We start from the raw sequence: 26,992 nt of genomic DNA, 5'->3' as shown, positions 1-26,992 counted from the left end.
TGAATAAAGTTGAAAGATATTAAACAATGAAGATATAATGGCTTCTTTCCGGAATGAAAGATCAATATCACTAATGTAAATTATTTTATAAAAAGAATAGCTAGAAAATGATAATGGATTAGTAGGAATAGTAGCATTATATGACGAAGGTCGTACTAGACACGTGGCACGTTACATATCTATTTGGTCGTGTATTGATTCACTGTGCACATACTGTCGCCATGTTGGATACCAAGCCAACGACAAATCCGATCCTCTTTTCTACATTTATTTCACGAATTTTGTCATATGGAAGTGTGTTAATTCGTGTTCTTAAATAGCAGTGGACTTACAGTAAATATATTTAACAATAGAATTAATAATTATTTAAAATAAAACGTGGGTTTTTGTTATATTAGTTGAAGTAAAAAAAATAAATGTGCTATTTTTCCAGTATAGTTATCTTACAGCTCGACCCAAATTAGAATATTATAACAATGTCTTGACAAATAAGTTGAAATAAAAAATCTTATTTATAGAGCGAGAGAAGAGTATAAAACACGGAGAGAGCCCTGTGGAGCCAATAAGCAGCTGCAGGGATGAGCATGGCTTCGTGCCAACAGTTGGCCGCTGGGGAAGCGAATGGCCGAGTTGACTCGAGACGGCAGAAATATGGTGCCAGCCACAGGGGCAGGCACGCGGGCCCTGGATCAGGGGTGTGCCGCTACCCCTGCCGGTATGGGCCCATTACGAAGCTCCAGCCCTGACCGTATCAACGGTCGAAGAGTATGAGGAATTAGCAGGCAGCGTTGAATTGGAAACGCAGCACTTACTGCGCGAGCACCGTTATGACACCGTTGGCAATTTCCTTAAGTAAGTAGTATAGCATATTTTTCTATATTTTATCCGGATACCGACATCTATCAAAATTCCATTTTATAAACAATAGATTCTACAAGGATTACGCTGCCAGCGGTGAAAGCGTACTGGAGAGATTTTATCACAAATATCAACCACTTATAACACGTGAACATCATACTTGCGTAGGTTTGGGGTTTGAGTTACTACATCGGTTAAAGGGTTTAAACAAACGATTTCCTGACATAGCAAGTGGCCTCTACTTAGTGTCCTGCGAGGAGGTTTGTTTATCATTTATTATCACTTATTTCCTATGTTGTTAAGAATCGTTAGTAATAGTAACGTGTGATATTTAACAGACGATAGATAATGTTGCTAATTACGTCGGTGGACCACCCGCTGCAGACAGTGGAGAAAAGGAACATGTACTTGTGTGCCTGAAAATTAATATTAGCGGGCGCCGAGGAGTTATGCTTCTCGATCCCGGATATCATGTAGCTCGAGTAATTACTGTGATGGAAGATAAATTGTATCCACATACAGGCTGGTTTATTCAGTCTGACGAGCCGGATTGTAAAAAAGAGTACAATTACTTTCTATGCGCTAATGACCCTGATTATGTCGAATGGCATGAAAGGAAAACTCGATCTGACACCTTCGAGAGAACACAAGTTGCTCTTATATACGTGGCAAGGCCATATTTAACTGCCATCGATGTTACGGAACGTAGAAATTTAGTTTACAACTTCAGGAGTCTACTTGCGCGAGATACTAAAGGTCATGTTACAGCTGGTATATATTTTCCTGTTGTGCTAGACATGAATAATGCACAAACTTTTACAGTTTTTTACCAAACTAGCAACGGCAAGAAAAGAATCAAAATGGCGTTCAATAAATTTTGCGGTTCACCAAAGGTTCGGTTCCATTCGATTCGATTCGATTCAATTCAATTCGATTATACAGCATCAAATAATGTTCGGTACTGAACAAGGCACTAATTAAACAAATATATTTACAGATTAATCCCGATACCGAGGAAAAAGAAATCATCGCAGAATGTGCTCGGCAGTTAGACTTGTCACAAGATACAGTAGAAGATTTACTTTCTGCTCTTGCTACAGTTATGAGCGATTCAGCCTTCGTGGCACAACTCCTGGCTATTAATTCAAGGATCAACACCTTAGCAGAAGACAATTAACAAACATCAATTCGCCCTACATGGTGCAAGGAACATATATATCACTTTTTTTGCCAGCTTTCCTCTTACTTTTTCTTTCTTTTTTTGATTTTCATATTAATGCTTTGCTATATGTTATAAAAATTACTTTTATTCTTGTTACGATATATAGGGGGCATGATATTTTTTAATGAAATTGAATAAAAATATATACGTATTTTACGCACTGTTGTGACGTGGTTGAATGAAAATATTAACAAGGTACTTAAACAATTTTTTTAATAAATTAATTTTCAACTTTACTGTAAACTTGATAATGTTTTCATTGCAGGGATATTAAATAAAATTAAATTAGTTTATTGCTTATATAAAAACACACGAAAGTAGTGGTATTAGGGATAATTTGCTCTCCTCTATTTTTTTTTTAGCATAACGGGGTTTCAATTATACTAAATCTGTGACTTTATTTAAATAAAGCATAATGAAAAAAACTTATTACATTAAATTGTACGTTTATTGATAAATACACTACTTTAAAATACTTTGTTTTTATAGCATTATTGGATGCACTCTAAAATATATTTATAAACTCATAAATACATTTTTTAAACAAGATCTGAAAATTGATCATTCACGATTTAGAAAACCAAAAGATAATACCTCAACAGTAATTTTCAACACCAAATTAATTTTATAGTGATATGTAACTGTAGAGACATCCAAAACAGTTAAATACTCCATAATATTCTTACACTCATACTTTTCAAATACTTCGATATATAACTTTGTAGACTCTACACATATTTTATTCATTCACAGAGATTCTAAGAAATAGTTTATATGTAAAATGGAAAATAACTGCAGTGAAACTTCGGTAAGTTTATTTTTTATATCCTAAATAAAATACGTTCTTTTCTTAGAAGGAAGTTAAAAATTTAAAAAAATTCGTTCAGTTTATTTCATTTACAGAATATACAGGAACCTATTTTCTTCTTTCTAGATTCATCAGAGCAAATCAGTAGTCCCTCTATTATTGGTAATCACTACAGAAAGTACATTAAACCGTTTCGTACGAGATTAACTTCACCGAAGTTCTGCAGTAAAGTTAAAACATAGATAAAAGAAATTTAATTGAAATTCTAAACATTACTATCCGACACAATGTGACTTTTTTTGCAATCTTTGGTACTCGGTGTATGTTTACGTTTTCGGTTTCCTACTACACTTGCAGAGGCTGCTGGTGTAGATTTAATACTAGCAGATTCTATTTCATCGGCTGAATTTGAACTGTAAACACGAAAATATTGAAATATAGTTCATCTTATTAACTTAAAGATCGAGTTTCGAATGAATTATGATGTAATTAGTCCATGTGTAAAAACTTGAGGTCCATTTTAGTTAAGCCGGTAGCACACGCAGGGAGAAAAATGATTGTTATCGTTGATAAGGAATGTGTTGAAGAGTATCGAAAGAAGGAAAAGCCTGTGACTATCCGTATTTATGTGACGTTATTATAAATGGTTCTGAGGTTATTTTTACCCAATGCGTGTGCTGCTGGGTTAAAAATCATTAATAAATATGGAAAACATATCCAGAAAATTACATAAACACTGTAAGAATATTAAACATTAATTTAAAATATAGAGCAAGTACTTACGTTGCATAAGTGTCACCGCTGGGTACTATGTTTTTATTTTATTAATATTTGCGGCTGTACCTGCAATACACAATATATGGTATATTCCCTACCAACGTTTTTGTTGTATTACAGATAATAAAACGAAAAAAAAAAAAAAAGAAAAAAAGTGTTAAAACAGCAATTAATAATACTTTACTGTATATGTATACAGATATAAAATGATAAGTATCATAACAACAGTATATCACAAACAATTGGTGAATCTTTTTATTAAAATTAACAAAGTTTATTTTATGGTGAAAAATAATAAGAAAAATTAATAAATACACCTATTACCACCTTCAAAACTAATCAATAGATAAACCAAACAGTTGCATGCAAGAAATCCACACTGCAATTATTTCTAAATACCATAAGTTATCACACTAGAATGTAGTAATTATACAATATGTTACAGAATGTTATTTTATGGATATAAGATTCCATTTATGATGTATATTTTCATTCATTTATCATTAATTTCATTATATAAACACATGGACATGTTTTAAAAAAATGAGCAGAAAATGAAAGTACAAAGAAATAAGAAAACTTACCTTAAAGTCTGAGTTTGGGCTATATGTTCTAGACGTAGGCGATTTTTAAAACTACGTCTAAGAGAAGGTGTCCGTCTCGAAGAATTAGAATATCGACTATGGAAGCACATAATAAGCGAATCCACACATATACAAGAAAATAAAACACAGAGGACGAAACCAAAATTGTTTCCAATAAAAAAAAACATCAAGAGCAATATTATGTAAATCAATGACATATTTGCTTTATTTATTTTACTTATAATTTTGACGATTTACATAACTATAAATACTATTACTTAGATTTAAAGTTGCAAAATATGTCACAAACAATTACCTTTTTGTATTGACTCACCCGAGTTAATAAATAATAGTACATAAATTATACGGACAGAAACATGATAGTTCTGTTTGAATGTTGTAAGATAAGTGACCCAAAAAATGGAAAGTATTAATATCACAAAAATACTATAAATACTACAATGCAATGCACATATACCTAGATCATGCAATATTGCAACTGAAAGAAGAAATTAAAACTGAAGCTGCTTGTTTTTTATTTTAATGCTTGATACAAAATTTTGATCGGGAATGACATAGACTGAGATAGAAGTGATATACGATGATGCGATCCAATCTTGCCCTTCACTTTTTTTTACCGGTTCGTCTTCTGGATTTTTATGCACACTGCATAAATTGAACTTTATCAGTAATACTGTATACTTTCGATACTACTCTACAATGCATATATAATATCAGTTCATCAATTATATGCAACTATTTTCATTTTTCATGTTATACGTATATACAGTACTACATACCCTATTACATGCATGTAGTTATAAGAAAATATAGTAAAAAAATGTTGAAATTACGTTAAATTATCTACTACGCACATGTTTAAGGATTTATCCCACCTTTGGAAAAATACTGTTTTTCTCAAGATTCTAATACTATATATTTGATAAATTTATGAAACTAACCTTCCTGATGCATCAGGTAAAGCCAGTTGTCTATGATCAGGCCGGTTTCTAGAACCATGATGATTACCATAATGAGAATTTCCTATAGCACCAACAGTCCGGCGCGTACGTGTTTCCCATTCGTTATTGAAACTCTCTGCCTCTTCTACAAAACAGAATTTATACATTATTTCATTTCATATGTACAAAAAAGTAACAACATATGTATAAAACTAGTTACCTTCATCAAGATTAATAATTCTTGATGTTCTTCTTGTTCACCACTGTGAACATTTTGCTCTCTTTCCAAAAATGTGTGCTCTTTCTCCAATGTGATGACCAATAGCCATTTTTTTTACTCCAGTAAGGGATCACAAAACTGTTTGCTTTGTTTCTTTTACACCACCAGGTGCAGTTGTTGTAGACATGGTTGCTTGGTAAACCTGTGGGAGACCATCAGGACCGCTAGCCATAGTCATTACAGATCTAGAAGTGTAAGGAATGACAATTTGCACCCGATGCCATATTATCCTGAAACATAGTTCAGATAATAGAATTAATTATTTCCAGTGTACTATAATACTCCAAATGTTTTCTATAACAAATTTACGTACAAAGTTTGTAAAACAAATTGCCCATATAAATGATGGCATTGGTGGAAATCCAAAAGGCATCATTTGAAGTTCATTTGACGACTTCTGCTCCTATGGTTACCATCTGTGATGGCATTGTGACAAGGATGGACCCTCATTCCGAATGGCTCATTGAACAAGGAATACATCATGTCATTCATGTGTCTCATGGATTGCATGTGAGACCTGTATAAATTATACATAGATATCATTGTTTGTTATTATTTTTTTATATTAGAACCTCTTGAACTATCGTGTTACATTATGTAGTATATATACAATAAATTTTAAGAAATCATACTGCCAATTAAATATTACAAAATTTTTACAAGATAAAGCAAAAAAATACCATATTTCAATGAATATATTAAACAAAGCAAGTTGCTATGGAACAAAATTTGTGTGGAATACTAAATAAATAGAAATTATGTGAAATATGTAAGTACATGTAAAACAATAACACTGCTTCTAGATATATTCATATGAATTCACAGTTATATGAACGTATGAATACTTTTTTCATGAGTTTGAGCATGATATTAATGTCTAATATTTAATAGCATTTAGCAGAGAATGGAGAAACAATTATTTGAGTCGTATGTTTATTTACTTACTACTAAAAATTAACAAGTTAAAAATAATTTAACTCACCCAAAAATAGGATCATCATCAAGATCACCCATTAGTGATCCGAACAAGGACATTTTGGAAAACAGTTGATCGGATACTATTTGTGAAAAAAGTTACGATCCATAATGCAAGATTCAAGTAATATGAAACCTTAACTAGACGCAGCAAGATGATCTTTTATGAAAAATCGCATTCACTAGCCTACAGAAATTTCTGGAACACAGAACTGGACACGAAATGTCCCAACGATACCTTACGTTCACCGTTTCTCAATCGTAAAACGAACAGCACCAGTGAACGAATTAAGTGTTCGTACTTATGCATACATACCACACAAATGCATACTTGATATTATGATGCGTTGCATGAATCTATTACTTGATAAGTTGTTCTATTGGATGCGATCTTCTGGAACGATTTAATAATCAGTTACCTGAAATACTATTGCGCTGTGCTTGACTTTTGAGTAAACGGCACAATAATAAGCCACTTAAACAGTTACAGATACACTGTTATATAAAATAAACAGAAAGGGGTGAAGTTTTAAACGACACTCCTTTCAGGTGGTAACTGTTCGTAACTAACGAGTAGGTCTTCTGTCTTTTAAGTTGTCCTTCTATATAAAATCAGTGCTGCAGAAAAACGTTTATTTACACTGTAGTAGAAAAAAATAATAAAATATCTTTAAAACAATAAAAATAAAAATTAATATGTTGATACCTACATATGAATTATAATTTAATTGCAAATTTAAATTCCCGGCGAAGGGGAAGGGGTACAAAATTCGATCATAGTGCCATCTATACGAAAACTGCTCAAACCACTCAACAACTTACCTACTGAATCTCGGAATTTGAGGAACACTAGCGCCATCTATCCGGAACTCGCGGAAAATACTTGCCGAATAGTTTCCGCGAGTTCCGGATAGATGGCGCTAATAGTCTACTTATGGATGTTGGTAAGTCGGTAACTCGTTGAGTAGTTTGATTAATTTTTGTATAGATGGCGCTGCTGCCGAAAATTAAAATTACACCCGCCCTTTTACTTCCTTTTACTACATTATATTATTGAAAAAGATAATTTTTTAACGTTTTTTCTAGGTTTTTAGGTTTTTCAATAATTTCTGCTGATGAGATGCAGCAAAAGGAGGAGAAGATAGAAATTAAGTAAGCACCTTGGAGTCATTCGCGCTGCGTGCGGGTTCCTCGAGACCCCGGCGCCCACTCTCGGGGTTCTTAGGACCCCGGTTGGTGCGTTTTATATTTCTGCAACCTTTACATCCCTACAGCCCCTACATCCCTGCATAGCGAAATTGCTATTTTATTTAAATATTCAAACATTAATTTGAATATGTAATAAAAATAGAATATACCATAAATTACATTTGCATTCTTCAAATTCAATGCAACTATAATCATTTCCGTATATCCTTATATGAAGTATTCGATTTCAATATAAACTTGTAAATTGAAAAATAAGCTTTAATATATAAGAAATTATAATGATAATGATTAATGTCCGTGTTTTATGTATATAACTATATGGATCTGTTTTATAATAAGACCGATGACGAGTTGCGCAGGGATATTTTAGTTGCACGGCCAATTTAACTAATGCTACAGTATTGTAAACTTTGTGACTCAAATATGTTGATTTTCGTCAATCAGCTGTTTGTTTAATTGTATATTATCATTTTAAATTATGATATGGACGTATATAAATTGTTTTTAACTCCAATTTTTACATCATGAACATGACGAAGAATACCTCGATTACGATTGTAAATAATTGACCTTGTTTATAAACAACAAAATGATTCGAATTAAATCTTGTATTTATTTATACTCATTATTTTTATGTAATGTTATTCTCCTATTATATAGCTTGGAGCTGCTCGTTATGTTACGGATTTTGAGGAAAATACTTGTGATATGACATATATGTTGAATATCCTCAGTATGTGGTATGTATACACAATATAATGTTCTTTAATTAAAACATGTATGAACTAGCTCTACTAGTTTTATAATGATAGTCTGATTAATTATTTAAACAAATTATATTATGCTTGTAAACATTAGAGAATTTCCTTGGATAATAAACTAGAAGAACAATATAAAAGATATGGATTATATGCATATGGAGAAGGTTTCATTACAGAAAAACTTAGAAGGATGTATTTCTCAGGAATACCAGTTCTTTTTATACCAGGCAATGCAGGATCTCATGAGCAAGGTTTTTAAAATCTGATAACAATATTTTGATATTTTAAACATGAAGTATTGCAAACAAATTCTTTTTCTTTCAGTAAGATCTCTGGCTTCTGTGAGTTTAAGGAAAAGTTTAAAAAACAGAACTCCATTTCATTTCGACTATTTCACAGTTTCATTTGGCAAAGACTATTCTGCCTTATATGGAGGTAATATACAAAATAATAATGGAAAAACTATTTACTACTGCAAAATTTTCCATGTATTTATATCTTCTTTACATTGTTAAAGTAATAATTAACAATTTATTTATTAATTCAAGGTGTACTAATGGATGAAACATTATATGTTTCATATTGTATACAAAAAATTTTAAGTTTATACAAGACCAATGTAGAGAATATTATACTTATTGGACATTCAATGGTAAATATATAAATATATTTACTTCAGGAAGAATGTTAAACTACATTTTATTTTTTTCAGGGAGGTATTATAGCTAAAGGTTCTCTAGTATTAACACCAAATTTAAACGCTAGTGTTGCAAGTATTATTATTACTTTGGCTGCACCTCATACACCAGTGTTGGTATTAGATAGTACTTTAGCTGCTTATTATCGAAATTTGAATGATCACTTGAGTGAAATAAAAGAAGCAGGCACGAGTGTAGTATCAATAGGAGGGGGACCACGAGATATACTTGTGGCTCCAACACAAATTTTAGATTCTACAGCAGATATAAATGTTATTTCTACTGCTATACCTGATGTTTGGAAATCCACAGATCATCTATGTATTCTTTGGTGCAAACAATTAGTACTTGCCGTTGTGCGGTCATTATTTGATTCGGTCAATTATTCTCAAAAACCTCCGAAAATTTTCTCTGAACCTGAAGAAAGAATGGAGGCTTTATCATATCATTTTATCACGTACGAAACTTGTATAACGTCTTTTTATATACAGAAACCTTCTTCTGATTTTCTAAATGTTCTTACAGCGTACTTCTGGTAAAAAATTATATACCTATAAACCAACAATACAGTTTGAATCTGGTGGTGAATGGATAGAAGATATTCGAAGACATTATACATGGACTAGTAAAAATGTATCTAAGATGACATTTTCCATTTATCTTATGATTAGACTAAGAGAAGATCCAGAATATTTAACCATAGACACTATAAATTTAGAATCTAAAGATTGGTTATTTGTATGTTCAGCATCTTCCATAGAAAGGCAATCAAGGGTTTGGTAATAATATTTCTTTACCTTTTATTTTATGTTATACATTCATCATGGCATTACTTAAAGTATTTTGTTTAGCACTTGGGGCTGGAATTTAACAAATAAGACAAGGATTTCAGTAGATCCTTTACACCGTTTAAGAAAAACTGTTGATTTGAATCTTGAAGAAATAAAATACCCTGGTGTAACACACATTGTAGTAAGGATTACTCCAGATGATTTAGAAAATTATGTGGAAGTAAATGTTAATTTATATCCTTATGATACAAGAGTTATACCTGTTAGAGGTGGTTTACCTGTCTTAAAAAATTTATTTATGAAGTCCCAAGTGAGAAAGTCTGATTACGGACATATTAGATATTATGCCACTCTTGAAAATATAAATGCTGTAGCAGTTGAACTTAAAGCATCTGGATGTACAGATCCAAAACATCATGCAATTGTTGAATTAATAGAACCATGGAGTGTTGGACTTACACAAATGCAATTTTTTACTGTTGTGTAAGTATACATAAAACTAATTAAATTACTGTCATTTCAAAAATGTATTATATTAGAGAATTTTTAATGTTTAGGGATAATGGACCGAAAACATTGAAAGTTCAAACCAAATATGATTCTTCTAACATTTCCGCGAGCTTAAGAATAACTTTAGACCCGGCATGTCTCTATGAAATTAATATTCGAGAAAGTGGTATTATAGATCAGATTTCTTGTATCGTAAGAGATCGTTGGTATCTTCTATATACAACAATTATTAGTTTACTCTTAGTATTTTTGTCAATCAGAATTAATCCTGGTCATGAACAAATTCCAGTGATATTGATTACTATATTTTTCTCATTTTACTATAACTTAGTATTGGAAAGTTTAGTTGCTACAGCTATTCTTTGTGCACTTACTATCGGCGTATGTTGTTCTATTATATTTCTCGGATCAGTAGCACATAGTATTGCTGTTAGGTAAGAAAATTTAATTGTATTAATACATTATACATTAGATTTTATACGAAAATTTTTTAATTTTTTTAGATTTTTAGCACGAGCAATAGCTTTTTCAACAACATGGTCAGATTGGCTACTTGGTGGATTAAATCAACTACCGTTTATTACTGCGATTCTTGTTTTATCTTTAGTACCAGCAACCTGTGGAGCTTTGGCTATGATAATTTCAGTGTTTCTATATTTTTTAAATTTAACAAGAATGTATGAAGATTATCTAGAAGACTTATTAATGGCTTCGTTACAACATTTTAATTTAATACGACAGTTTAGAAATTTGGAAAATGATCCCGAAGAACACGAAAATACAAGACAGAGAATATTTAATCATCTTATTGTCTTCATACTCTGGTGTTTTACTGCCATTCCAGCTATACCATCTGTACTTGTTTGGGCAAAAAATTTCAGGTTTGGAATTAATTTTTATATTAGACATTTATATATATTTAGGTGCATATAAAAAAATACGGTATTAAATTGTTATAATTATATCTTCTATAAATTTATTTCAGTTATGATATGAGACTTTCCACGGAAGATCCTCTGTTACTTCAAAGCTGGATAATTTTAGTAGCATGTAGCACATTAGGATGGGTGCAAGTTCCTACTAATCACCAGGGAACTCGATCACAATTATTGTCTAGCATATTATATTTTGTTGGTTGGATTGTACTTTCAATGGGAGCAGCAAATCATCCATCTTTTTATCAATATTATATACCACCCACTGTAGCTGGAATTAATGCTATCATTGCATTAAATTTCATCACTTCTTAACATTCAATTTACTAAAAAAAATTGATTGATTTAATCCTTTTGACATGTAAGTTTTTTTACATAATACATACTAATTTATATTTATATAAATGTATGTAATTTATTTGTATAGAAGTTTTAGGACTGGATGAATAATTTTATAAATAATTAGTAAATGATTAACTAACTATTTTTTATTCACCATAAGATAAATTTATTTATCATCTATAGGAAAAAAAAAGATATACAATTATAATATTCTTGTACGATTCATACTTGCTAACAACCCACTTAAGAGTATTGTGTGCTATTTTTAATATTTAACATTAATATTCACTCACAATTTAAGAAACATTTATAAAAGAAAGTGGTTTTATTAATAACATTGTTATTACGTCTGTTCAATGGCTTAATAATTGTTCAAATAACAATAAACTAAATATATTCAGTTATAGATGAAAATTCAGATTTAAGTTTGTACAAATGCAAGATCTATTCACTGTAAGATAATGATATGCACATTTGTGTAAATCAACAGGACAAAAAAATAATCATTGTATGTATAGTTATTTATCATATGGCAGTGATCTAAATGTACATATTAATAATATAATGCCCATTCGTTTTCTTGCAGAAACGTATCTACTACTTCTTTCATAGCTAAGTTAGGAATCAGCTGATCTTGTGTTAAGCGAACTCGAGTAACTGGGTCAAAGTGTCCCACCCTTTGCAAATGTTCTTCAATGTCTTTTCGTTCGTATGTAATTCCACTTGGTGTAATTACAGGCTCTTGTAAAATTTCAAAACTAATCTTTCCACACAAATAATCAGGTACTTCTCTTTTCTGTTAAATGTGTTCACAGAGACCACAAACAAAATAAGATTATTTTCACTTGTAATGCAGTTAAAGCATTACTTTGAAAATTAATAAGTATCAACTTACCCTTCTTCTTTCATCAACTTTTGCAAACAAATCATTAAGCTGAGCCATACAGGTATCTCTTTTTTCTTCTATCTCCTCTTTTTTCCTTGCAAATTCATTAGACATACCTTCCCCTTCAATTTTACCATTTGTTTCTTTTGCTGTTTCTTGTTCCTTTAAAGCAGCCAAGCTTCTTTCAGCATCTTCTACTATTAACTGGTTTAAATATGATTGCAGTTCAATATCTTGAGCAATCCTCTGTTCTTCTCTCAATTGAAATAGACGTTTTCGTGCTTGTCTTAAAATACTGGTCATATCATCTCCATAGTTCAACTTTTGTTCCTTAGCCAAATCCACAGCTATTCCATTGCATTCAAGATATACAACCATGTGAGGGATAAGTTTTACATTCGTGTAAAAACCATAAATGTCATAAAAAAGAACATTTACAAAACATCTCTATTTAATAATATTATAATACAACAGATATATCATAGAACTAACTGAATACATTAGTAATTGCAACTGTGCTATACAGCTATATCTCCTCAATAAGTATATCAATAAAAAATCAGTAAAATTCCTAACCAAAGAGTCGCATACATACCTCTTTGTAAATGTTTGACAGCTTCGCCGAAAAGTTCCATTTCAAGAAGAGCAAGACCCAAGAAAAAATGACCTTTTACCAGACATGGATCGATGTCAAGAGCACGTCTGCAGTCTTGACAGGACGATTCCCATCGTTTCAATTTTAGGTTACACAAAGCTCGGTTCGTAAAGTATAACGCTTGGGTTGGATTTTTGATCTGCAGGAATAAGATGCAGTGTCGTAACTTGCCTGCATATGGTCATAGTGGGACTCACAATTGCTTTGGTGTAGCAGTACGCAGCATCCTCATATTTGTGAAGATTGAAAAGACGATTTCCTTGTTCCTTTAATTCCTTGTCAGAGAGATTGGCGGTTGTATACATCTTACTCATTTTGGCAACAAATTTTGTGCCGTATTGAACAATATTCTACATATGAATTCTTATCTACTAACACAACTATTGCTTTTTTACAAAAATAATTGCTTCAATCGTAAACAAATCGACCAACAAAATAGTATTGTATAACCTTAAACAAATACACGATCTTCCATTTTACTCCATCTGTCAATCATTGACTAAAGTGTGACAAAGGAGTATGTACACAAATAAAAGTGAAGGATGTTATGATTCAGCATAAAGCTACATTTTCAATAAACAGTTTAAAGAAGACTATTTTATATATACAAATGTACAAGCTTTCGTTTAGAAATATAGTGTATTCTACGATTTCGTTGATTTTTCACTCGCGAAAGACGTCAAAAAGGTAAAACAGACCACAAATTTAGTTCCTCGTTTTTTCTGTAGGACGCAGTTCATTCGTTTTCTGCGCTGGACCGCGCGCTCCTTCGCAGCTCGTATATGTGAATATGTGTAAATATTATATTAAATTGTGTATTAGGTATCAAAAATACAAAAAACAGAAGACAAAGTTGAAGAGAAGACCGGAGTCGTGATTATATTTTTTTCAGGAACTATGTCTTTAAGATTCTGAAGTGTACCACATTGCAAATACAATTTTACGGAAAGAAAATTAATAATAATAAGTGCATGGTCAGTATTGTTTAATTATGTACTTATATATATATAGCTTACATGTGTTATTTAGGTATGTATTTGCGAAAGGTAAGGTAGTATAGCATGCTGTTAGATGGATGCAATAATTCAGGTGGCGTTTAAATCAGTTTCTAACATGGCCTGTTTTACCGATGCGGAATTCCGAGTTCAGTTCAGCCTCGACGCTTGCATCACCTTAAAGATGGCCACAACTGGTAAACAGGTTAGGTTGGGTTCGTGGGTACGTTTACAGCCAATTTCAGTATGAGTTTGCATATATAGATAGTGATATGTAGTTTGCAATATGATTTTTGTAACCGTTGCCTTCAAAAAAATTGTCTATTGCAATAACAAACTTATTGGTTGTGATACGTATTATACAAGTCTGTATTTTCCTTATTTTAATATAAAGCAATTTTAAGTGATAGTCGATTATAAAACAATCTTTCTGAAGGTCTAGTGTGCATGCGCTAGGTGTACTCGATCGAGAAAGTGGTGTTATTTTACCTGAGGCATATGACGGACGTTAACAATTTCTTTTTTAATTTAACTACTAATTCGCAACAAGAATTAGCCAGATGAAGGTAATTTGTGTAGTAGGGTGTTAAATATTTTCTCTTTTAATGATTTAAAATCCCAAATGATTCGCGGAGATTAATGTTCGTGTATTTCAGGGTGAACCTAATTGCTTTCATGGTGCTTTGTTTATTATTATTATAGACAGTACTTTAATTTCCATTGTTTTACATTCTATATAATCCATTATCAATTTTATTGTCACTCTTTATTAAGACACATTTTTTACATATATTTTCGTGTATTTTTATGCTCCAAGAATCTATTTAAATGGCTAGTGTTTCATTCTACAGACAAAGCAAAATTTAAAAAAAAGCGCGTATTAACTATCAAAATTTCAAATCCTTTTTTCTCTTAATAAAAACAGTACTTGTAATAAAACCAAAAAATCATGGAAAAAAATTAATAATTTTCCTTTGTATATTCTGCATTCTTAAGAACATTTAGTAAATTTAAACATTAAGATTTAATGTTTAAAATAAAATATTGGTGAATACATTATAGATAATGTCAGATGATGATGCTGCATTGGACTCAATGGATACAGAAGAAGATATTTTTTCTCCAAGGGTCCGCAGTCTTGGCTCTAATGTTAGAAGGGTTAAAAATTTGCGTACTCTACGATCAAATTCTACTTCTCATATATCTGTGAACAATTTAAGCGTACGCCGTAGTACCCGTAATAGAATGCAAACATATGATAATCTTAACACTAGCTGGATTTTAGGTACTGGTACTATTAAACTATAATCTGAATAATACTTGATATATTTAATATACTATTTTAATGTTATTTTATTATTAATATAGTAATGATGTCAGTTCAGTGTTACATAACTCCTTCAATCATTAGCTTTTTATTGTTAAATAGTGATTGCTTTTAAACTTTTATGAAATGTTTTTTTTTTAGGAACTCAAACATTGAAAGGTTATCCTATGTTTCAACAACATGGTTCTTCATCTGATAAAGAAATGGTGGATGAAGTACCCGAAAGGAAGCGTGATGTTAGGGACCGTATGCCTCTTAGATCACGTGAAAATCACCCTCCTAATAAAAATCCAACAAGACATATTAGGGAAAGGGCTGAACATGATAGGCAAAATAATAGAGAACTTAGAGGCAGAGGTGATCGTGATCTTAGAGAAAAAACAGAACAAGAAAAAGATATTAGAGATCTTAAGGAAAGACAAGAAAGAGAGAGGACAGAGAGAGAACATAAAGATAAAATAGAAACCAGAAGTAAATCGAATGAAGAAAAAGATATAAGGTAAATATATATTTGTATAATTGATAGATTTAAGAAAGTATTAATCATTGATGAATTTATTTGTAGAACAAGAAAATCTGATAGCCCAAGTAGACTTAAAGAAGGACCTGTTACAAGACTTGGTGGTAGCTTAGGTGAAAAAGATGTAAAGCCTAAAGTAGATCAAGATGAAGCTGATGAAGATAGCTTGCAAGAAAGTGAAAAAGCAGAAAATAATGATAATTATGAAAATGAAGATGTAAATGATTTTCTGCTATTTTTTTTTAACATAAATTAATTTTTTTCGATAATTGTTTTCAATAGTAATGTTGGCCTTTGTTTATAAATTATGAATAAAATAACAATATTACAAATATATATTGTTTGTAGGGTTACGAAGACATGTATACACGTATTAAACGAACTAGAAGAAAAGCACAGCGGCAATTACCGAGAGGTGAAAAACTTACAGGTTCGATGTTTAATATATGCTATATATGTTACTTTACTTGTCTAAAAATATTATACTATACTATTTCTTACTTATTATTTCTTACAGTAGTAGATAGTGATTTAAGTGAATCGTCTGATTCTCCTGGTCCTAGAAAATACAGTTTACGTCAAAAAAAGCCTACTGTAGATAGATTTCAAGCTAACGTAGAACCAGTTCGACGGTCTATAAAAGCACTTAGAAGTGTTCTCAGTAATTCGATGAGAAGGCGTAAACATAGAAGCAAAAGTACAAGCTCTAGTGATTCCAGCGATTCGGAACCTCAACGTTATGATAAAAAGAAGAGCAAAAAAGCAAGGTAAAATGTTGGAAAAAATTTCATTGAATATAAGTATAATTATCGTATCAGTTGTTCACGCTGTTCACCTCGTAACAGGCAATCAGCAATACCTCAGGGTGGACACCTCAATCGTAAAGCGGATATAAATCCAATTACTAGATCCCTATATTATATTCAATGATGTCGGAGGCTTAGAATCACATATTCACTGCCTTAAAGAAATGGTGGTTTTTCCTATGATGTACCCAGAGTGTTTGAACGCTTTTCACATTACCCACCGAAAGGAGTACTTTTTCATGGTCCACCAGGTATTATTCTGTTTGTTGTTATTAATTGTGTATTTTTATGGTTTTTATTAATATGAAGATATTTATTTAGGAACTGGTAAAACGTTAATAGCTAGAGCATTGGCAAACGAGTGTAGTCAGGGAAGTAGGAAATGGCATTCTTTATGAGAAAAGGCGCGGATGGTTTATCGAAAGGGTCGGAGAATCGGAGCGGCATTGCGATTATTGTTTGAGCAGGCTCAACTAATGAAACCGTCCATAATATTTTTGATGAAATTGATGGCCTTGCACCTGTTCGTAGTACGAAACAGATCAAATTCATGCTAGTATTGTGTCTACACTTTTAGCGCTTATGATGGCCTCGGTGATAGAGAGGTAAATATCTTTAAAATATTTCTTGTCACTTCATATACATGAATTTACGATAACTTTTTTACTAAAGGTTATAGTTATCGGAGCAACAATAGAATAGATCTATTGATCCAGCATTACGGAGACCCGGTCGTTCGACCGAGATTATTTTTTCCCTACCTTCTATGAAAGAAAGATTAGAAATATTAAAATTCACGTTAGTAAATGAAAAATCCTCCACCAGATCAATTGTTAGAAACATTAGCTGAAAAGGCAACAGGTTATTGTGGTTCAGACCTCAGAGCTTTATGTACCGAAGCAGTTTTGCAAGGGTTGAGAAGAACGTATCCCCAAATATACATGACTAGCAATAGATTACTTTTAGATCCTGAACGAGTTGAAGTATGTGCTTATTAATACAGAGTAGAAGAATTCAAATTAATATGATGGTAAGATACTATATGAATTTTTACAGGTAAAGAAACGAGATTTTTACAGCAAGTTCTATTCTTGTACCTTCATCGCAAAGAGTCTCGCCGTGTGCTCGAAGAAAATTGCAACCCTTTATGGAACCGTTATTAGGGCCTTTAATAGAAGAGTTACTTTCTTCGATAAAAGGAATATTTCCTCATGGGGTTAATCTTGCTATGGCAAAGTATAAAACTTACACTCACGTATGACATTCTGCATGTAATAGCCATTGTTATGTAATATTGTTGTACAAAACATTTAGGGTGAAAAATTACCAAAGGAATTCATCGTCCGAGGCTATTAATTTCTGGCGAAATTTGTCGGAAGGTCAAGGGCCACCCTTAGCACAGGCACTATTGTATCACATGGAACATCTACCAGTTCAAACGTTAGATGTTAGCACTCTTTTTGCAGAAAGTGGACGATCTCCAGAAGAAACCTGCGTGCAGGTTCGTTAATTGTGAATACTATAAGAAAAAGATTAAGTGTAATTAATACGTTATAATTTGAAGTATGTTTTTTATTGGTCATAATGTAGGTATTTAATGAAGCTGCCAGAAATGTACCGTCCATAATTTATATTCGATCGATTGATCAGTGGTGCCACGTCGTACCTGAAACTGTTAAAGCAGTTTTTTGTGTCGTATCGCAGCCCTCGATCCTACATTACCCATCTTAATTTTAGCCAAAAGCGATAGACATATCAAGATCTTCCGATTCAATTACGAAGCCTTTTTAGCGAGCTTCGCGGAGAAGTTTATTCTATGAAAACACCAACAGCGGAACAAAGATCGAAATTCTTTCGACCTATTTTTATGATTCAAAGTCTAAAACCACCGAAAGTAAAGGATGATAAAGTAGAAGTTTTAGAGGAACATTCCTTAGCACCGGATCCTTGCCAAGAAGTTAACGGAAGAAGAAAGGAAAGTGATATACGAGAAAGAAGAAGTTCACTAAGGGAATTACAGAATTTGCTTAAGGGAAATTGTGCTAAGCTCGCAAGAAATAGACAGTAAATATATTATGTTATTCATTTATATTTAACTTGTTACTTTCCGAGCTGAACTTAGCAGTTAATTTTTGCATTACAGATTTTTTTATGTTACAAAACCGGTAGACACGGAAGAAGTGCCGGACTATAATATGATAATACAACAGCCATGGATTTATAAACAATGAGACAAAGATTGATATGCATTGTTAGCTCTGTGCACGAGATTTTCTTGATGATATCGATCTAATATGCAAAAATGCTTTGAATATAATCCAGATAGGTTAGTACGTTCAACATTTATTTTTATTATATTCATTAATTGTCAATTTGATTTTATAAAATCATATACATATATATATATATATATATATAAATTTTGAATAGAAAAGTAATTTAGGGAGAGTTATAATACTCCTTTTCCTTTTAAATTTTCTTGAATTAAAAAAAAAATGTATATTATGTTATCATGTTATATTATTAATATTGATATCACACATATAACATATATGTAAATATTAAGTAATGGAGCTAAAGTTTATACTGACATTTCTATTGTGTGTTTCATGTCAGCTTACGTGATAGGCCCTCCCTTGGAATATTAAAGAGGTAGTTCAGACATTCCTGCTTATCCTGTGCTGTTGTTGCTCCGTAGTGCAAGTGGCCTTCAATTCATTACTCATACTTAAATAATACATATGCCATAAATATACATATTATTGAAGGCTACTCATATTAGTTCATGTTGCTTCTCATTAGTGATGTATTTATGCATAATCTTCATATCATTGTACTGTATTCTTTCACAGAGATCCGGCGGACAAATTAATAGGGCATCGTGCATGCTCTCTACGCGATAATGCATACGCGTTGATAAAAGCAGAATTAGATTCCGATTTCGAGGATAAATGTCGTGAAATTCGAAGAACGAAGAGTTACTGAAAGTCAGTTAGCAATGAGGCCGAGAATAAGAATAATCGGCCAAAAGCGGAGCAACCTGTAACCATATCCGAACGAATAGATAAAAAAGATTCTACGAATTCTAGTCATTCTCTTGTTGTAATGGAAAGAGATATAGTAATTCTAGGAGCGTAGGATACCAGCTGGGCAGGGGTTATGTTAAAAAGTTCATAAAAAGAAAAGATTGCATTCGATGAAAGTTCAACTACACTCGATACCAGGTCTGCTTAACTAATGAATCTACTACTAAGCATCGATTTAGAAAAGTTCCAAGAATTCGAAACCGAAGCAAATAGTGTTCTAAATGGTCATAACGTTGTTGATAATACCGATTCCGAGAATGATTCGCAAAATGAAGTTCAAAGTATGCGCAAGCAACTCAAAGCAATAACGTCCTGATCACGCATCGATGAAATTGAAAATGTGGAGATATGTTTTACAGAGGAAGAGAAACAAGTAGCAAATAGTGGATCTAATTCTTCGTCTAGACGAGAAAGTATGGTGAATTATCTTCGCATCGAAGTGATTCTTGGTCTTGCGAGATTCGAAGATGATGAGAAGCTTCTGGTAGACAAAATGAAATGGAAAATGCATGGCAATATACCGTTAATAGTACTAAAGATTTCCTGTTGAAGTATTATGGGACAATTTAGTACAATTGAGTCGATGCGTAGGGAAATATGCTCAGAGTTATGATAGAAAATCACTGCCAAAGGTAAATTATTCCAAATTCTTAAACTGAAGTATAGAAAAATATAAACTATAATTTTGTGAAACCTTACAACGTACTACATAATTTATAATGTGTATAGGATTTGCTCAAGGAGGTGAGAAAGTTTGAAGAATTCAAGACAACGTATCAGGAAGCTCACGATATCGCAATCAAATGGACATAGTATAAATCATCTGCGAGGTTCGAACATAACAAAAATTCTTTTGTACACAAACACTGAACGAGATGATCAGTAAATGTGAAATCACATGATAATTTAAATGATTCTTTTTTTTTTTTCAACTCTTGCAGCTGCTGATGATTAGAAAAAAAAAAGGTGAATTTTATTATCTTGCACATATTTATGATATAACCGAAATAATAATATATTAAAATTTCGGTTCTCAAAACATGGTGAAGTGTAACTGTGTTTTTTTTTTTTTTTAGAAAGAAACAAAAGTATTATACATGAAACTAAAAAAGTAAGGAAAAAACAAAAAAACAATTTCAACTATTTATCTTAGTATGCAATCATAAATTTGTTATAACCATATTGGCTTTCATTATCTAAAATGATTAGTGGCTGATATTATATCTCCTTAGTAAAAAGGTTGGATATCGAATTTAAATATTTAATTCAATAACTATATATTCTATATTCAATAATTGCCTATCTTCAATTGTAATTTTTTACTTAAAAAAATTTGTCATTGGTATAAAAAAATGCAATTGAAATTAGTTATTATAAAATGTCCAATCACCTGCTTTTTTATACAAATCGCTTAATGAGATACTTGTGGAAACACATTTTTGAGTTAATGTATCATACTTTACATCTTAAAAAAGATGATATACTATTTCAATCGTATATACAATTTTGCAAACACTGGTCATACAAAGATGATGGTAATTTAATATAATATGTACTTAACTATAGTTTTTTACATGTATAATAATTTGACACTATTATGACATACATTCGTACAGGTAGTACCATGGTAAATTATTATAAGGTAAAATACATTATAAATTCTTAATATGCGCCCAGTTATTACTTTGGATTTTTACAGTTGTGTTGGTAATTTTATACAAGCTACTTTGAATGTAGACATATCTTCATGTATAAGTTTTCAACATGAATATAGAAAGTCCACATATGTCTTATTTTAACAAAAAAATCGGCCAAATAATACTCGTAACAAAAGTTAATTCTAAATTGAGTAAATAATTTGATAAAATCACAGTTGTGCTTATATTGAACGGTAGTTTGTATTAATTATTTCAGCTATGAAAACTTATAAATAGATTTCATAGAGAAGTTAATATGGAATACATTCCAATCTGTAAGCAGTGGTATATGTTGTATATTAAACATTTCGGGATTTGGACATAATTATTCTTAGTCAATTTTACTAATTTCGATACTAAACATTATTTGTTATGTTAATTTTTCAATTCACATCTTTACTTAATGTAGTGTTAGGTTCTAAAGATGTACTAATCAAAATCATGAATAATTTAATACATTAAATGTGTATTATATGTCTGTTGTATAGAATAACTTTAGTGCAATGACTTTTTATGAATGTATATAAAGATTATTCGAAATAGTACAAATATGTCTTTTTATATACATTAATAAAAACTAGGAGTCATTGAAACTGTTTCAATGTTATTCAAATTAGTTTGCAATTGCAAGTAGTTAAATAATATTCGGGTGATTAAATTAATTTTATGTGGGCTAGTAATACATTACTGAAATACAGCATATGCTTTTCAGTTTATTTTTACCACAGTTATAAGCCATAAGCAAAGTAATTATGAATAGGGTTTTGCGTTATTGTCAATGTAAAAGTGGATATAATTAGAAATATGAAATACCCTCGGTAAGATCTTAAACATTTATAAACAAAAACTATGTCTGTATAAATACTATTGAATATTTAGCATAAATTTACATTTAGATTTGTATACTGGTTGTGATCCATACATATAGACTGTGAAAAAGGTAGTTACCAAATTCTGATGTACTAGAAAAAAGGCAAATAAGGTTCTTCCTGTTATTATCAATCATATAAATAGTATTCATGTATACAATAGCTGTGTCTGTTAATGGATTTCTTTATACAAGTTTCAATGTCTAGGTCGGTACATAATGGGAAATATAGATTGGAGTGCGTTTAATTGGGGGGATAGTAATTAGTAATCAGGAACTGATAATTAGTACTTTTTTAAAACACATAGTATGCCATTGATGGTATGAAATTGTAATGCAATATGATCGTAAACTGATATTGTCTGACTTAGCAAATTGTTATTATTCATAATAGTAAAAATTTCAAAATCCAAAAATTAGGTTTGATATTGTAATAAATTCATTTTTTGTCTATAAGTTTATAGTTAAAATTATGGCCGAATCTTTTTCTATAATTATTTAAAATTTGTTAGAATATAGGAGTGAAAAGACTGAATTTTAGAAATGCTCACTACATAATATTTATTTTTTTGTACAGTTTGTGTTTAGATTGAATTAGCAAAGCAATTTCTGATGTCCTATTACATGATCTTCAATAATGTAAATACTAAATTTCAAGATAAAATAATTTTCTATATAACTTTACAAATATACTATATAACAGTCTATATGTTTAAAGTTTTGATATATGTTTGATGTCATTGAGTGATATACTAGAATTATAATAATTGATTTGCAGTAAAGCTAATTTGTAATGAAAACACAATCAGACAGAAAGAACTTATTTTGTTCTTTATTGTTGATTAATTGTACCATTGAAAAATTCGAGTGGTATTATCAAATAAGTGATTTAGTATTATATGTGAAATTGCTTCCATATTTAATTGTAAGTTGTTCAAGAATTCTAAATATTATACATGTATGTATAGTATAAAATTGATTCTTGAGAAATCATTGTTTTAGTGAAAATGTGTTTTATGAAACTCAAAATGCAAATTAGTATATATTAGGTGAATTTTAGTTTCTTGAATCAAATTTAATGAAATTGGTCGATGGTTTCTTTTACTCAGGTATCTGTTTCTGTACAATAAGAACAGTCAACACTGTGCAAATTAGTGCCACATTATAAAAGGTAAATAAGTATTGGTATGCATGGTAGATAAAAAAATGATTAGAAATATTGTTACCACTACACAATATGATTTACGATACGTCGTATAAGGAATTTAAGTAATGATGCTTTTACTTTTGAAAGTGTTTATACAAATTTCGTTTAACATTCATGTATCAATGTAACAATCGTTCTTTTCTTTTAATTAATTTTTTCTCAATCCAACAGTATAACATTATTAATTGAATTACATAGATATTGTTTATATTTGCCAAAGAATTTATGTAAACACATATAAAAATTAAAAAGATTCAAAACATAAGCCTCAATAAATGATACAGAAAAATCACAGGTATACAATTAAAGCAAGCAAATGACTAATTGAATCATTGTGAGCTTTCTGTTTCAATTAATAGATATTACATTCCACATTATAGTGAAGATCCGAAACATGTATGTAATTACTCAAAGAATAATTTCTGGTGCTATTTTTCTGATGTGCTATCATCTCTGTATTACCAAACGAAAATGAAGAAAAGAAAAGAAAAAAAAAAGAAAAATACTATGTAATTATATGATAAATATGTAAATTGTACTAATCGAGAGGTTCTCGTAACCACTGCCGTTCGAACTAGTTATTACAATTACTTTGCTGAAGTATTCAGATAATAAAACATTGTAATACTGTTGTTTGCAAAGACCGTGTTGTATTATAATTCAATAGAATGAAATCGAATTTGGTAAATTAACGTGATCTTTTGCAGACGACAGTTTTAAGCATACGAAGCAGATGTGTAGAAGATACAAAGAACAAAACAAAGGAGCATACACTGCCTTATTTATTTTACCATACAATTAATACGTTTTATTGTCATCATTGTAGCATAATAAATTGAAGTTTCATAACGTAACAATATGTGTTGCGTTTTACTGTCGAGAGGGGTAGATGTCCGTCCTCCTCCTCCACGGAAGACCTCCTTCGCGAAGATCTCCTCGAAGATTTCCTCACGAAGATTTTTATACGAATTTTAAAGATCACCATCTCTCTGACAGGGGTAGATCTACCCAAATAGGCTCGAACGTGTTACCAATATAGCATGAAAATTCTCAGAGATGTGAAATCTCAAAATAAAATTCATCAGAGTGGAAAAAAAAGAAGAGTCAAAGTTACTATTTAAAAATGTATACTATTCATCAATTCAGAAGCACGCGAATGTTGCTTCAAAGCGAACGAGAACGATTCGTATGTTTCGTTGAGAGATCGTATCGACGACTAGGAATAATGAAATTACATCGTGAATCGACTTGAATCAATCAATTTTATCACCGTAGAAAAATTCCAGTAAAATCCACTGGGAAAAGTATCAATGATGTACGTGTAGAGCGAAGATAAAATTTTTGAGAGTGTATGGAAAATTCGTCGGGCAAGTGTGAAATCGCGTAATATAAATGAGAATACGGTGGACGGGCATGCAAGATAAAAGCTCAGAGGAAAGCATCACGAAAGATGTCCAGCGCGAAGGATTTCTCTTGCATCGGAGGATTGGAGAAGCACATCAGGGTGGTGAAGGAAACTGTCCTCTTTCCGCTGATGTACGGTGACGTTTACGCAAGGTTCAACCTGAAACCTCCTAGGGGCTTGCTGTTTTACGGGCCTCCTGGTAAAATAAAGCGTTCTACGGTTCGTAATGAAGCACGATACTTTGCTAGGCGATCCTTCTTCATTGACAATATTGTTGTTTCACAGGAACGGGGAAGACATTGGTAGCCAGTGCTTTGGCTTCTGAGTGCAGCAACTCTGAACGCAAAGTATCTTTTATATCGAGAAAAGGTTCTGATTGCCTTAGCAAATGGGTCGGAGAGAGCGAGAAGAAACTTCAGAAAATCTTCACCCTGGTTATTATCATTATTATAATCATTAAAATTTATCTTTCTAATAGTTTTCTCCACTTTCCAGGCCCAACAATCGAAGCCTTGCATAATATTTTTCGACGAAGTCGATGGATTAGCACCGGTTCGATCGAGCCGGCAAGACTTTGTCCACGCTAGCATTGTCTCCACTCTGTTGGCCTTGATGGACGGCTTGGATAACAATTCCGAGATCATAGTAATAGGAGCAACGAACAGAATCGATGCTATAGATCCAGCTCTGAGAAGACCTGGCCGATTCGACAGAGAGTTGTACTTTCCGTTGCCCTGTTACAACGCGAGAAAGGAGATACTCTCGGTATCATTGTTCGTGGAAAAATTCAATTTCTAACATTGATACGCGTTAAACAACGAGATTTATGGCAGGTACACATCAAGAGTTGGAAGCAAAAGCCACCGCAAAAATTTTTCTCTTATCTGGCGTCGAAAACGGTCGGATTTTGCGGCAGCGATTTGCAAGCTCTTTGCGCCGAGGCGGTTATGTGTTGCGTACGAAGGAATTATCCAGAAATATATACCTCCAAGTCGAGATACCAGATCAACGATCGACCATCTTAAAGTAAGTTAAATAAATTATGCAAGTAAAAAAGAGGAGGATGGTTTTGTCGTAAGACGTTTATTGTATTCGATCGACTTCCGAACGTCTCCTCGAGCAGGAAAACAGGAAACAAAGGAGTGGTGGCTGTTGGGGAGTGGCAATTTTGCGCCCTTTAACACCGTCGGTATAAGCAAAAAGTTTGGAAACGGCCAAGATATCCTTTGGATCTATACGTCCTGGGGTGCTCCATTCAACACCACTTCATTTTTTTCTATCCTTTACCATTTTAAAGCAATAACTTAGCTTAATTGCACTGGTCATCCTTTATGGCGAAGGCCGACGACCACGTGTTTGTTCAACGGTAATAAAGTCATAAAGTCAAAATTCTCCGAGTTCTGGAAATTCTCTTATGGTTTGCAATTGTAAAAGGCAGTAAAAATGTTAATCGTATCAAACGACTTTATGAATCTATTATTGCACCCTGACGTCACGATTTTTATAGAGGTACGGAAAAGGTAGAAAACGTTAAATTAATCTATCAGGAACGTAAATCGAGATATTCTTATTAGCATACGTTTACTTCGTCACACGTGTATCAGCTGGGTCATTTGCCCGAGGCGACGTATTTAATCTGTCTGTCGAACCTCTACTTAGAGTCTGTAACATTTAATCAAGTAATAAAACGGAAAATAGTTTGTTGCAAAATACACTTTCTAACTAATCATACAGTCTCAGTTGCGTATAAAGAGTTTTTCTTTGGTGTTTTATTAGTAACTGCTAGACGTTACGGATAAATCACCCTGTATTCAAATTTCAGCAATTT

The 26,992-nt window shown here is 31.8% G+C and overlaps 5 protein-coding genes across 5 annotated transcripts; 3 read left to right on the top strand and 2 right to left on the bottom strand.

Annotated features, from left to right (window-relative positions):
- The first annotated feature begins 636 nt into the window (after positions 1-636).
- Positions 637-2,509, top strand: LOC114878936. The gene is made up of 4 exons (XM_029193295.2): positions 637-852; positions 929-1,118; positions 1,197-1,751; positions 1,856-2,509. Exons 3-4 carry the CDS (start codon positions 1,308-1,310, stop codon positions 2,033-2,035), a joined length of 624 nt encoding a protein of 207 aa, XP_029049128.2. The 5' UTR covers positions 637-852; positions 929-1,118; positions 1,197-1,307; the 3' UTR covers positions 2,036-2,509.
- Positions 2,510-2,941: 432 nt separating this feature from the next.
- On the bottom strand, positions 2,942-6,771 carry LOC114878917 (myeloid leukemia factor). The gene is given in 12 exon segments (XM_046287906.1): positions 2,942-3,301; positions 3,672-3,731; positions 4,250-4,345; positions 5,212-5,356; positions 5,432-5,449; positions 5,452-5,500; positions 5,502-5,687; positions 5,689-5,721; positions 5,805-5,878; positions 5,881-6,008; positions 6,474-6,549; positions 6,705-6,771. Coding segments are annotated over 10 exon segments (801 nt in total). The 5' UTR covers positions 6,527-6,549; positions 6,705-6,771; the 3' UTR covers positions 2,942-3,301; positions 3,672-3,712.
- A 1,434-nt stretch (positions 6,772-8,205) lies between these two features.
- LOC114878935 (GPI inositol-deacylase) lies at positions 8,206-11,692 on the top strand. The gene is given in 12 exon segments (XM_046287801.1): positions 8,206-8,232; positions 8,336-8,393; positions 8,396-8,415; positions 8,534-8,687; positions 8,761-8,871; positions 8,985-9,088; positions 9,149-9,583; positions 9,651-9,913; positions 9,986-10,408; positions 10,483-10,869; positions 10,939-11,316; positions 11,421-11,692. Coding segments are annotated over 12 exon segments (2,625 nt in total). The 3' UTR covers positions 11,686-11,692.
- Positions 11,693-11,837: 145 nt separating this feature from the next.
- On the bottom strand, positions 11,838-13,909 carry LOC114878911 (E3 ubiquitin-protein ligase CHIP). Its single transcript, XM_029193204.2, has 4 exons — positions 13,451-13,909; positions 13,194-13,392; positions 12,608-12,945; positions 11,838-12,508 (listed from the first exon to the last, which is right to left on the bottom strand). The coding sequence occupies exons 1-4, from the start codon at positions 13,565-13,567 to the stop codon at positions 12,266-12,268; spliced, it is 897 nt and encodes a 298-aa protein (XP_029049037.1). The 5' UTR covers positions 13,568-13,909; the 3' UTR covers positions 11,838-12,265.
- A 359-nt stretch (positions 13,910-14,268) lies between these two features.
- On the top strand, positions 14,269-24,618 carry LOC123987646 (ATPase family AAA domain-containing protein 2-like). The gene is given in 36 exon segments (XM_046287908.1): positions 14,269-14,471; positions 15,311-15,533; positions 15,717-16,074; positions 16,141-16,312; positions 16,444-16,525; positions 16,613-16,862; positions 16,941-17,000; positions 17,002-17,090; positions 17,093-17,152; positions 17,223-17,279; positions 17,282-17,323; positions 17,326-17,343; positions 17,346-17,393; positions 17,396-17,437; positions 17,440-17,481; positions 17,484-17,506; positions 17,574-17,597; positions 17,599-17,708; positions 17,710-17,884; positions 17,958-17,974; positions 17,976-18,158; positions 18,229-18,263; positions 18,266-18,402; positions 18,492-18,582; positions 18,585-18,647; positions 18,650-18,848; positions 18,850-18,899; positions 18,902-18,965; positions 19,045-19,128; positions 19,130-19,206; positions 19,209-19,227; positions 19,518-19,553; positions 19,754-20,475; positions 20,478-20,522; positions 20,525-20,619; positions 20,717-24,618. Coding segments are annotated over 36 exon segments (4,023 nt in total). The 5' UTR covers positions 14,269-14,324; the 3' UTR covers positions 20,801-24,618.
- Positions 24,619-26,992: the final 2,374 nt, after the last annotated feature.

This window comes from Osmia bicornis, chromosome 11 (genome assembly GCF_907164935.1).
Source record: "Osmia bicornis bicornis chromosome 11, iOsmBic2.1, whole genome shotgun sequence".
NCBI lineage: Eukaryota > Metazoa > Arthropoda > Insecta > Hymenoptera > Megachilidae > Osmia > Osmia bicornis.
This window is presented reverse-complemented; position numbering and strand designations above follow the sequence as displayed.

What these genes read in the sequence shown, in the direction of transcription:
- LOC114878911 (XM_029193204.2), bottom strand. Translation starts at nt 13,567, where the DNA reads ATGAGTAAGATGTATACAACCGCCAATCTCTCTGACAAGGAATTAAAG. An exon ending in TGTCAAACATTTACAAAGAG is followed by an intron (nt 12,946 to 13,193) that starts GTATGTATGCGA and finishes GCAATGGAATAG; the next exon opens with CTGTGGATTTGGCTAAGGAA. An exon ending in AAGTTGATGAAAGAAGAAGG is followed by an intron (nt 12,509 to 12,607) that starts GTAAGTTGATAC and finishes CACATTTAACAG; the next exon opens with AAAAGAGAAGTACCTGATTA.
- LOC114878936 (XM_029193295.2), top strand. Translation starts at nt 1,308, where the DNA reads ATGCTTCTCGATCCCGGATATCATGTAGCTCGAGTAATTACTGTGATG. An exon ending in AATTTTGCGGTTCACCAAAG is followed by an intron (nt 1,752 to 1,855) that starts GTTCGGTTCCAT and finishes ATATATTTACAG; the next exon opens with ATTAATCCCGATACCGAGGA.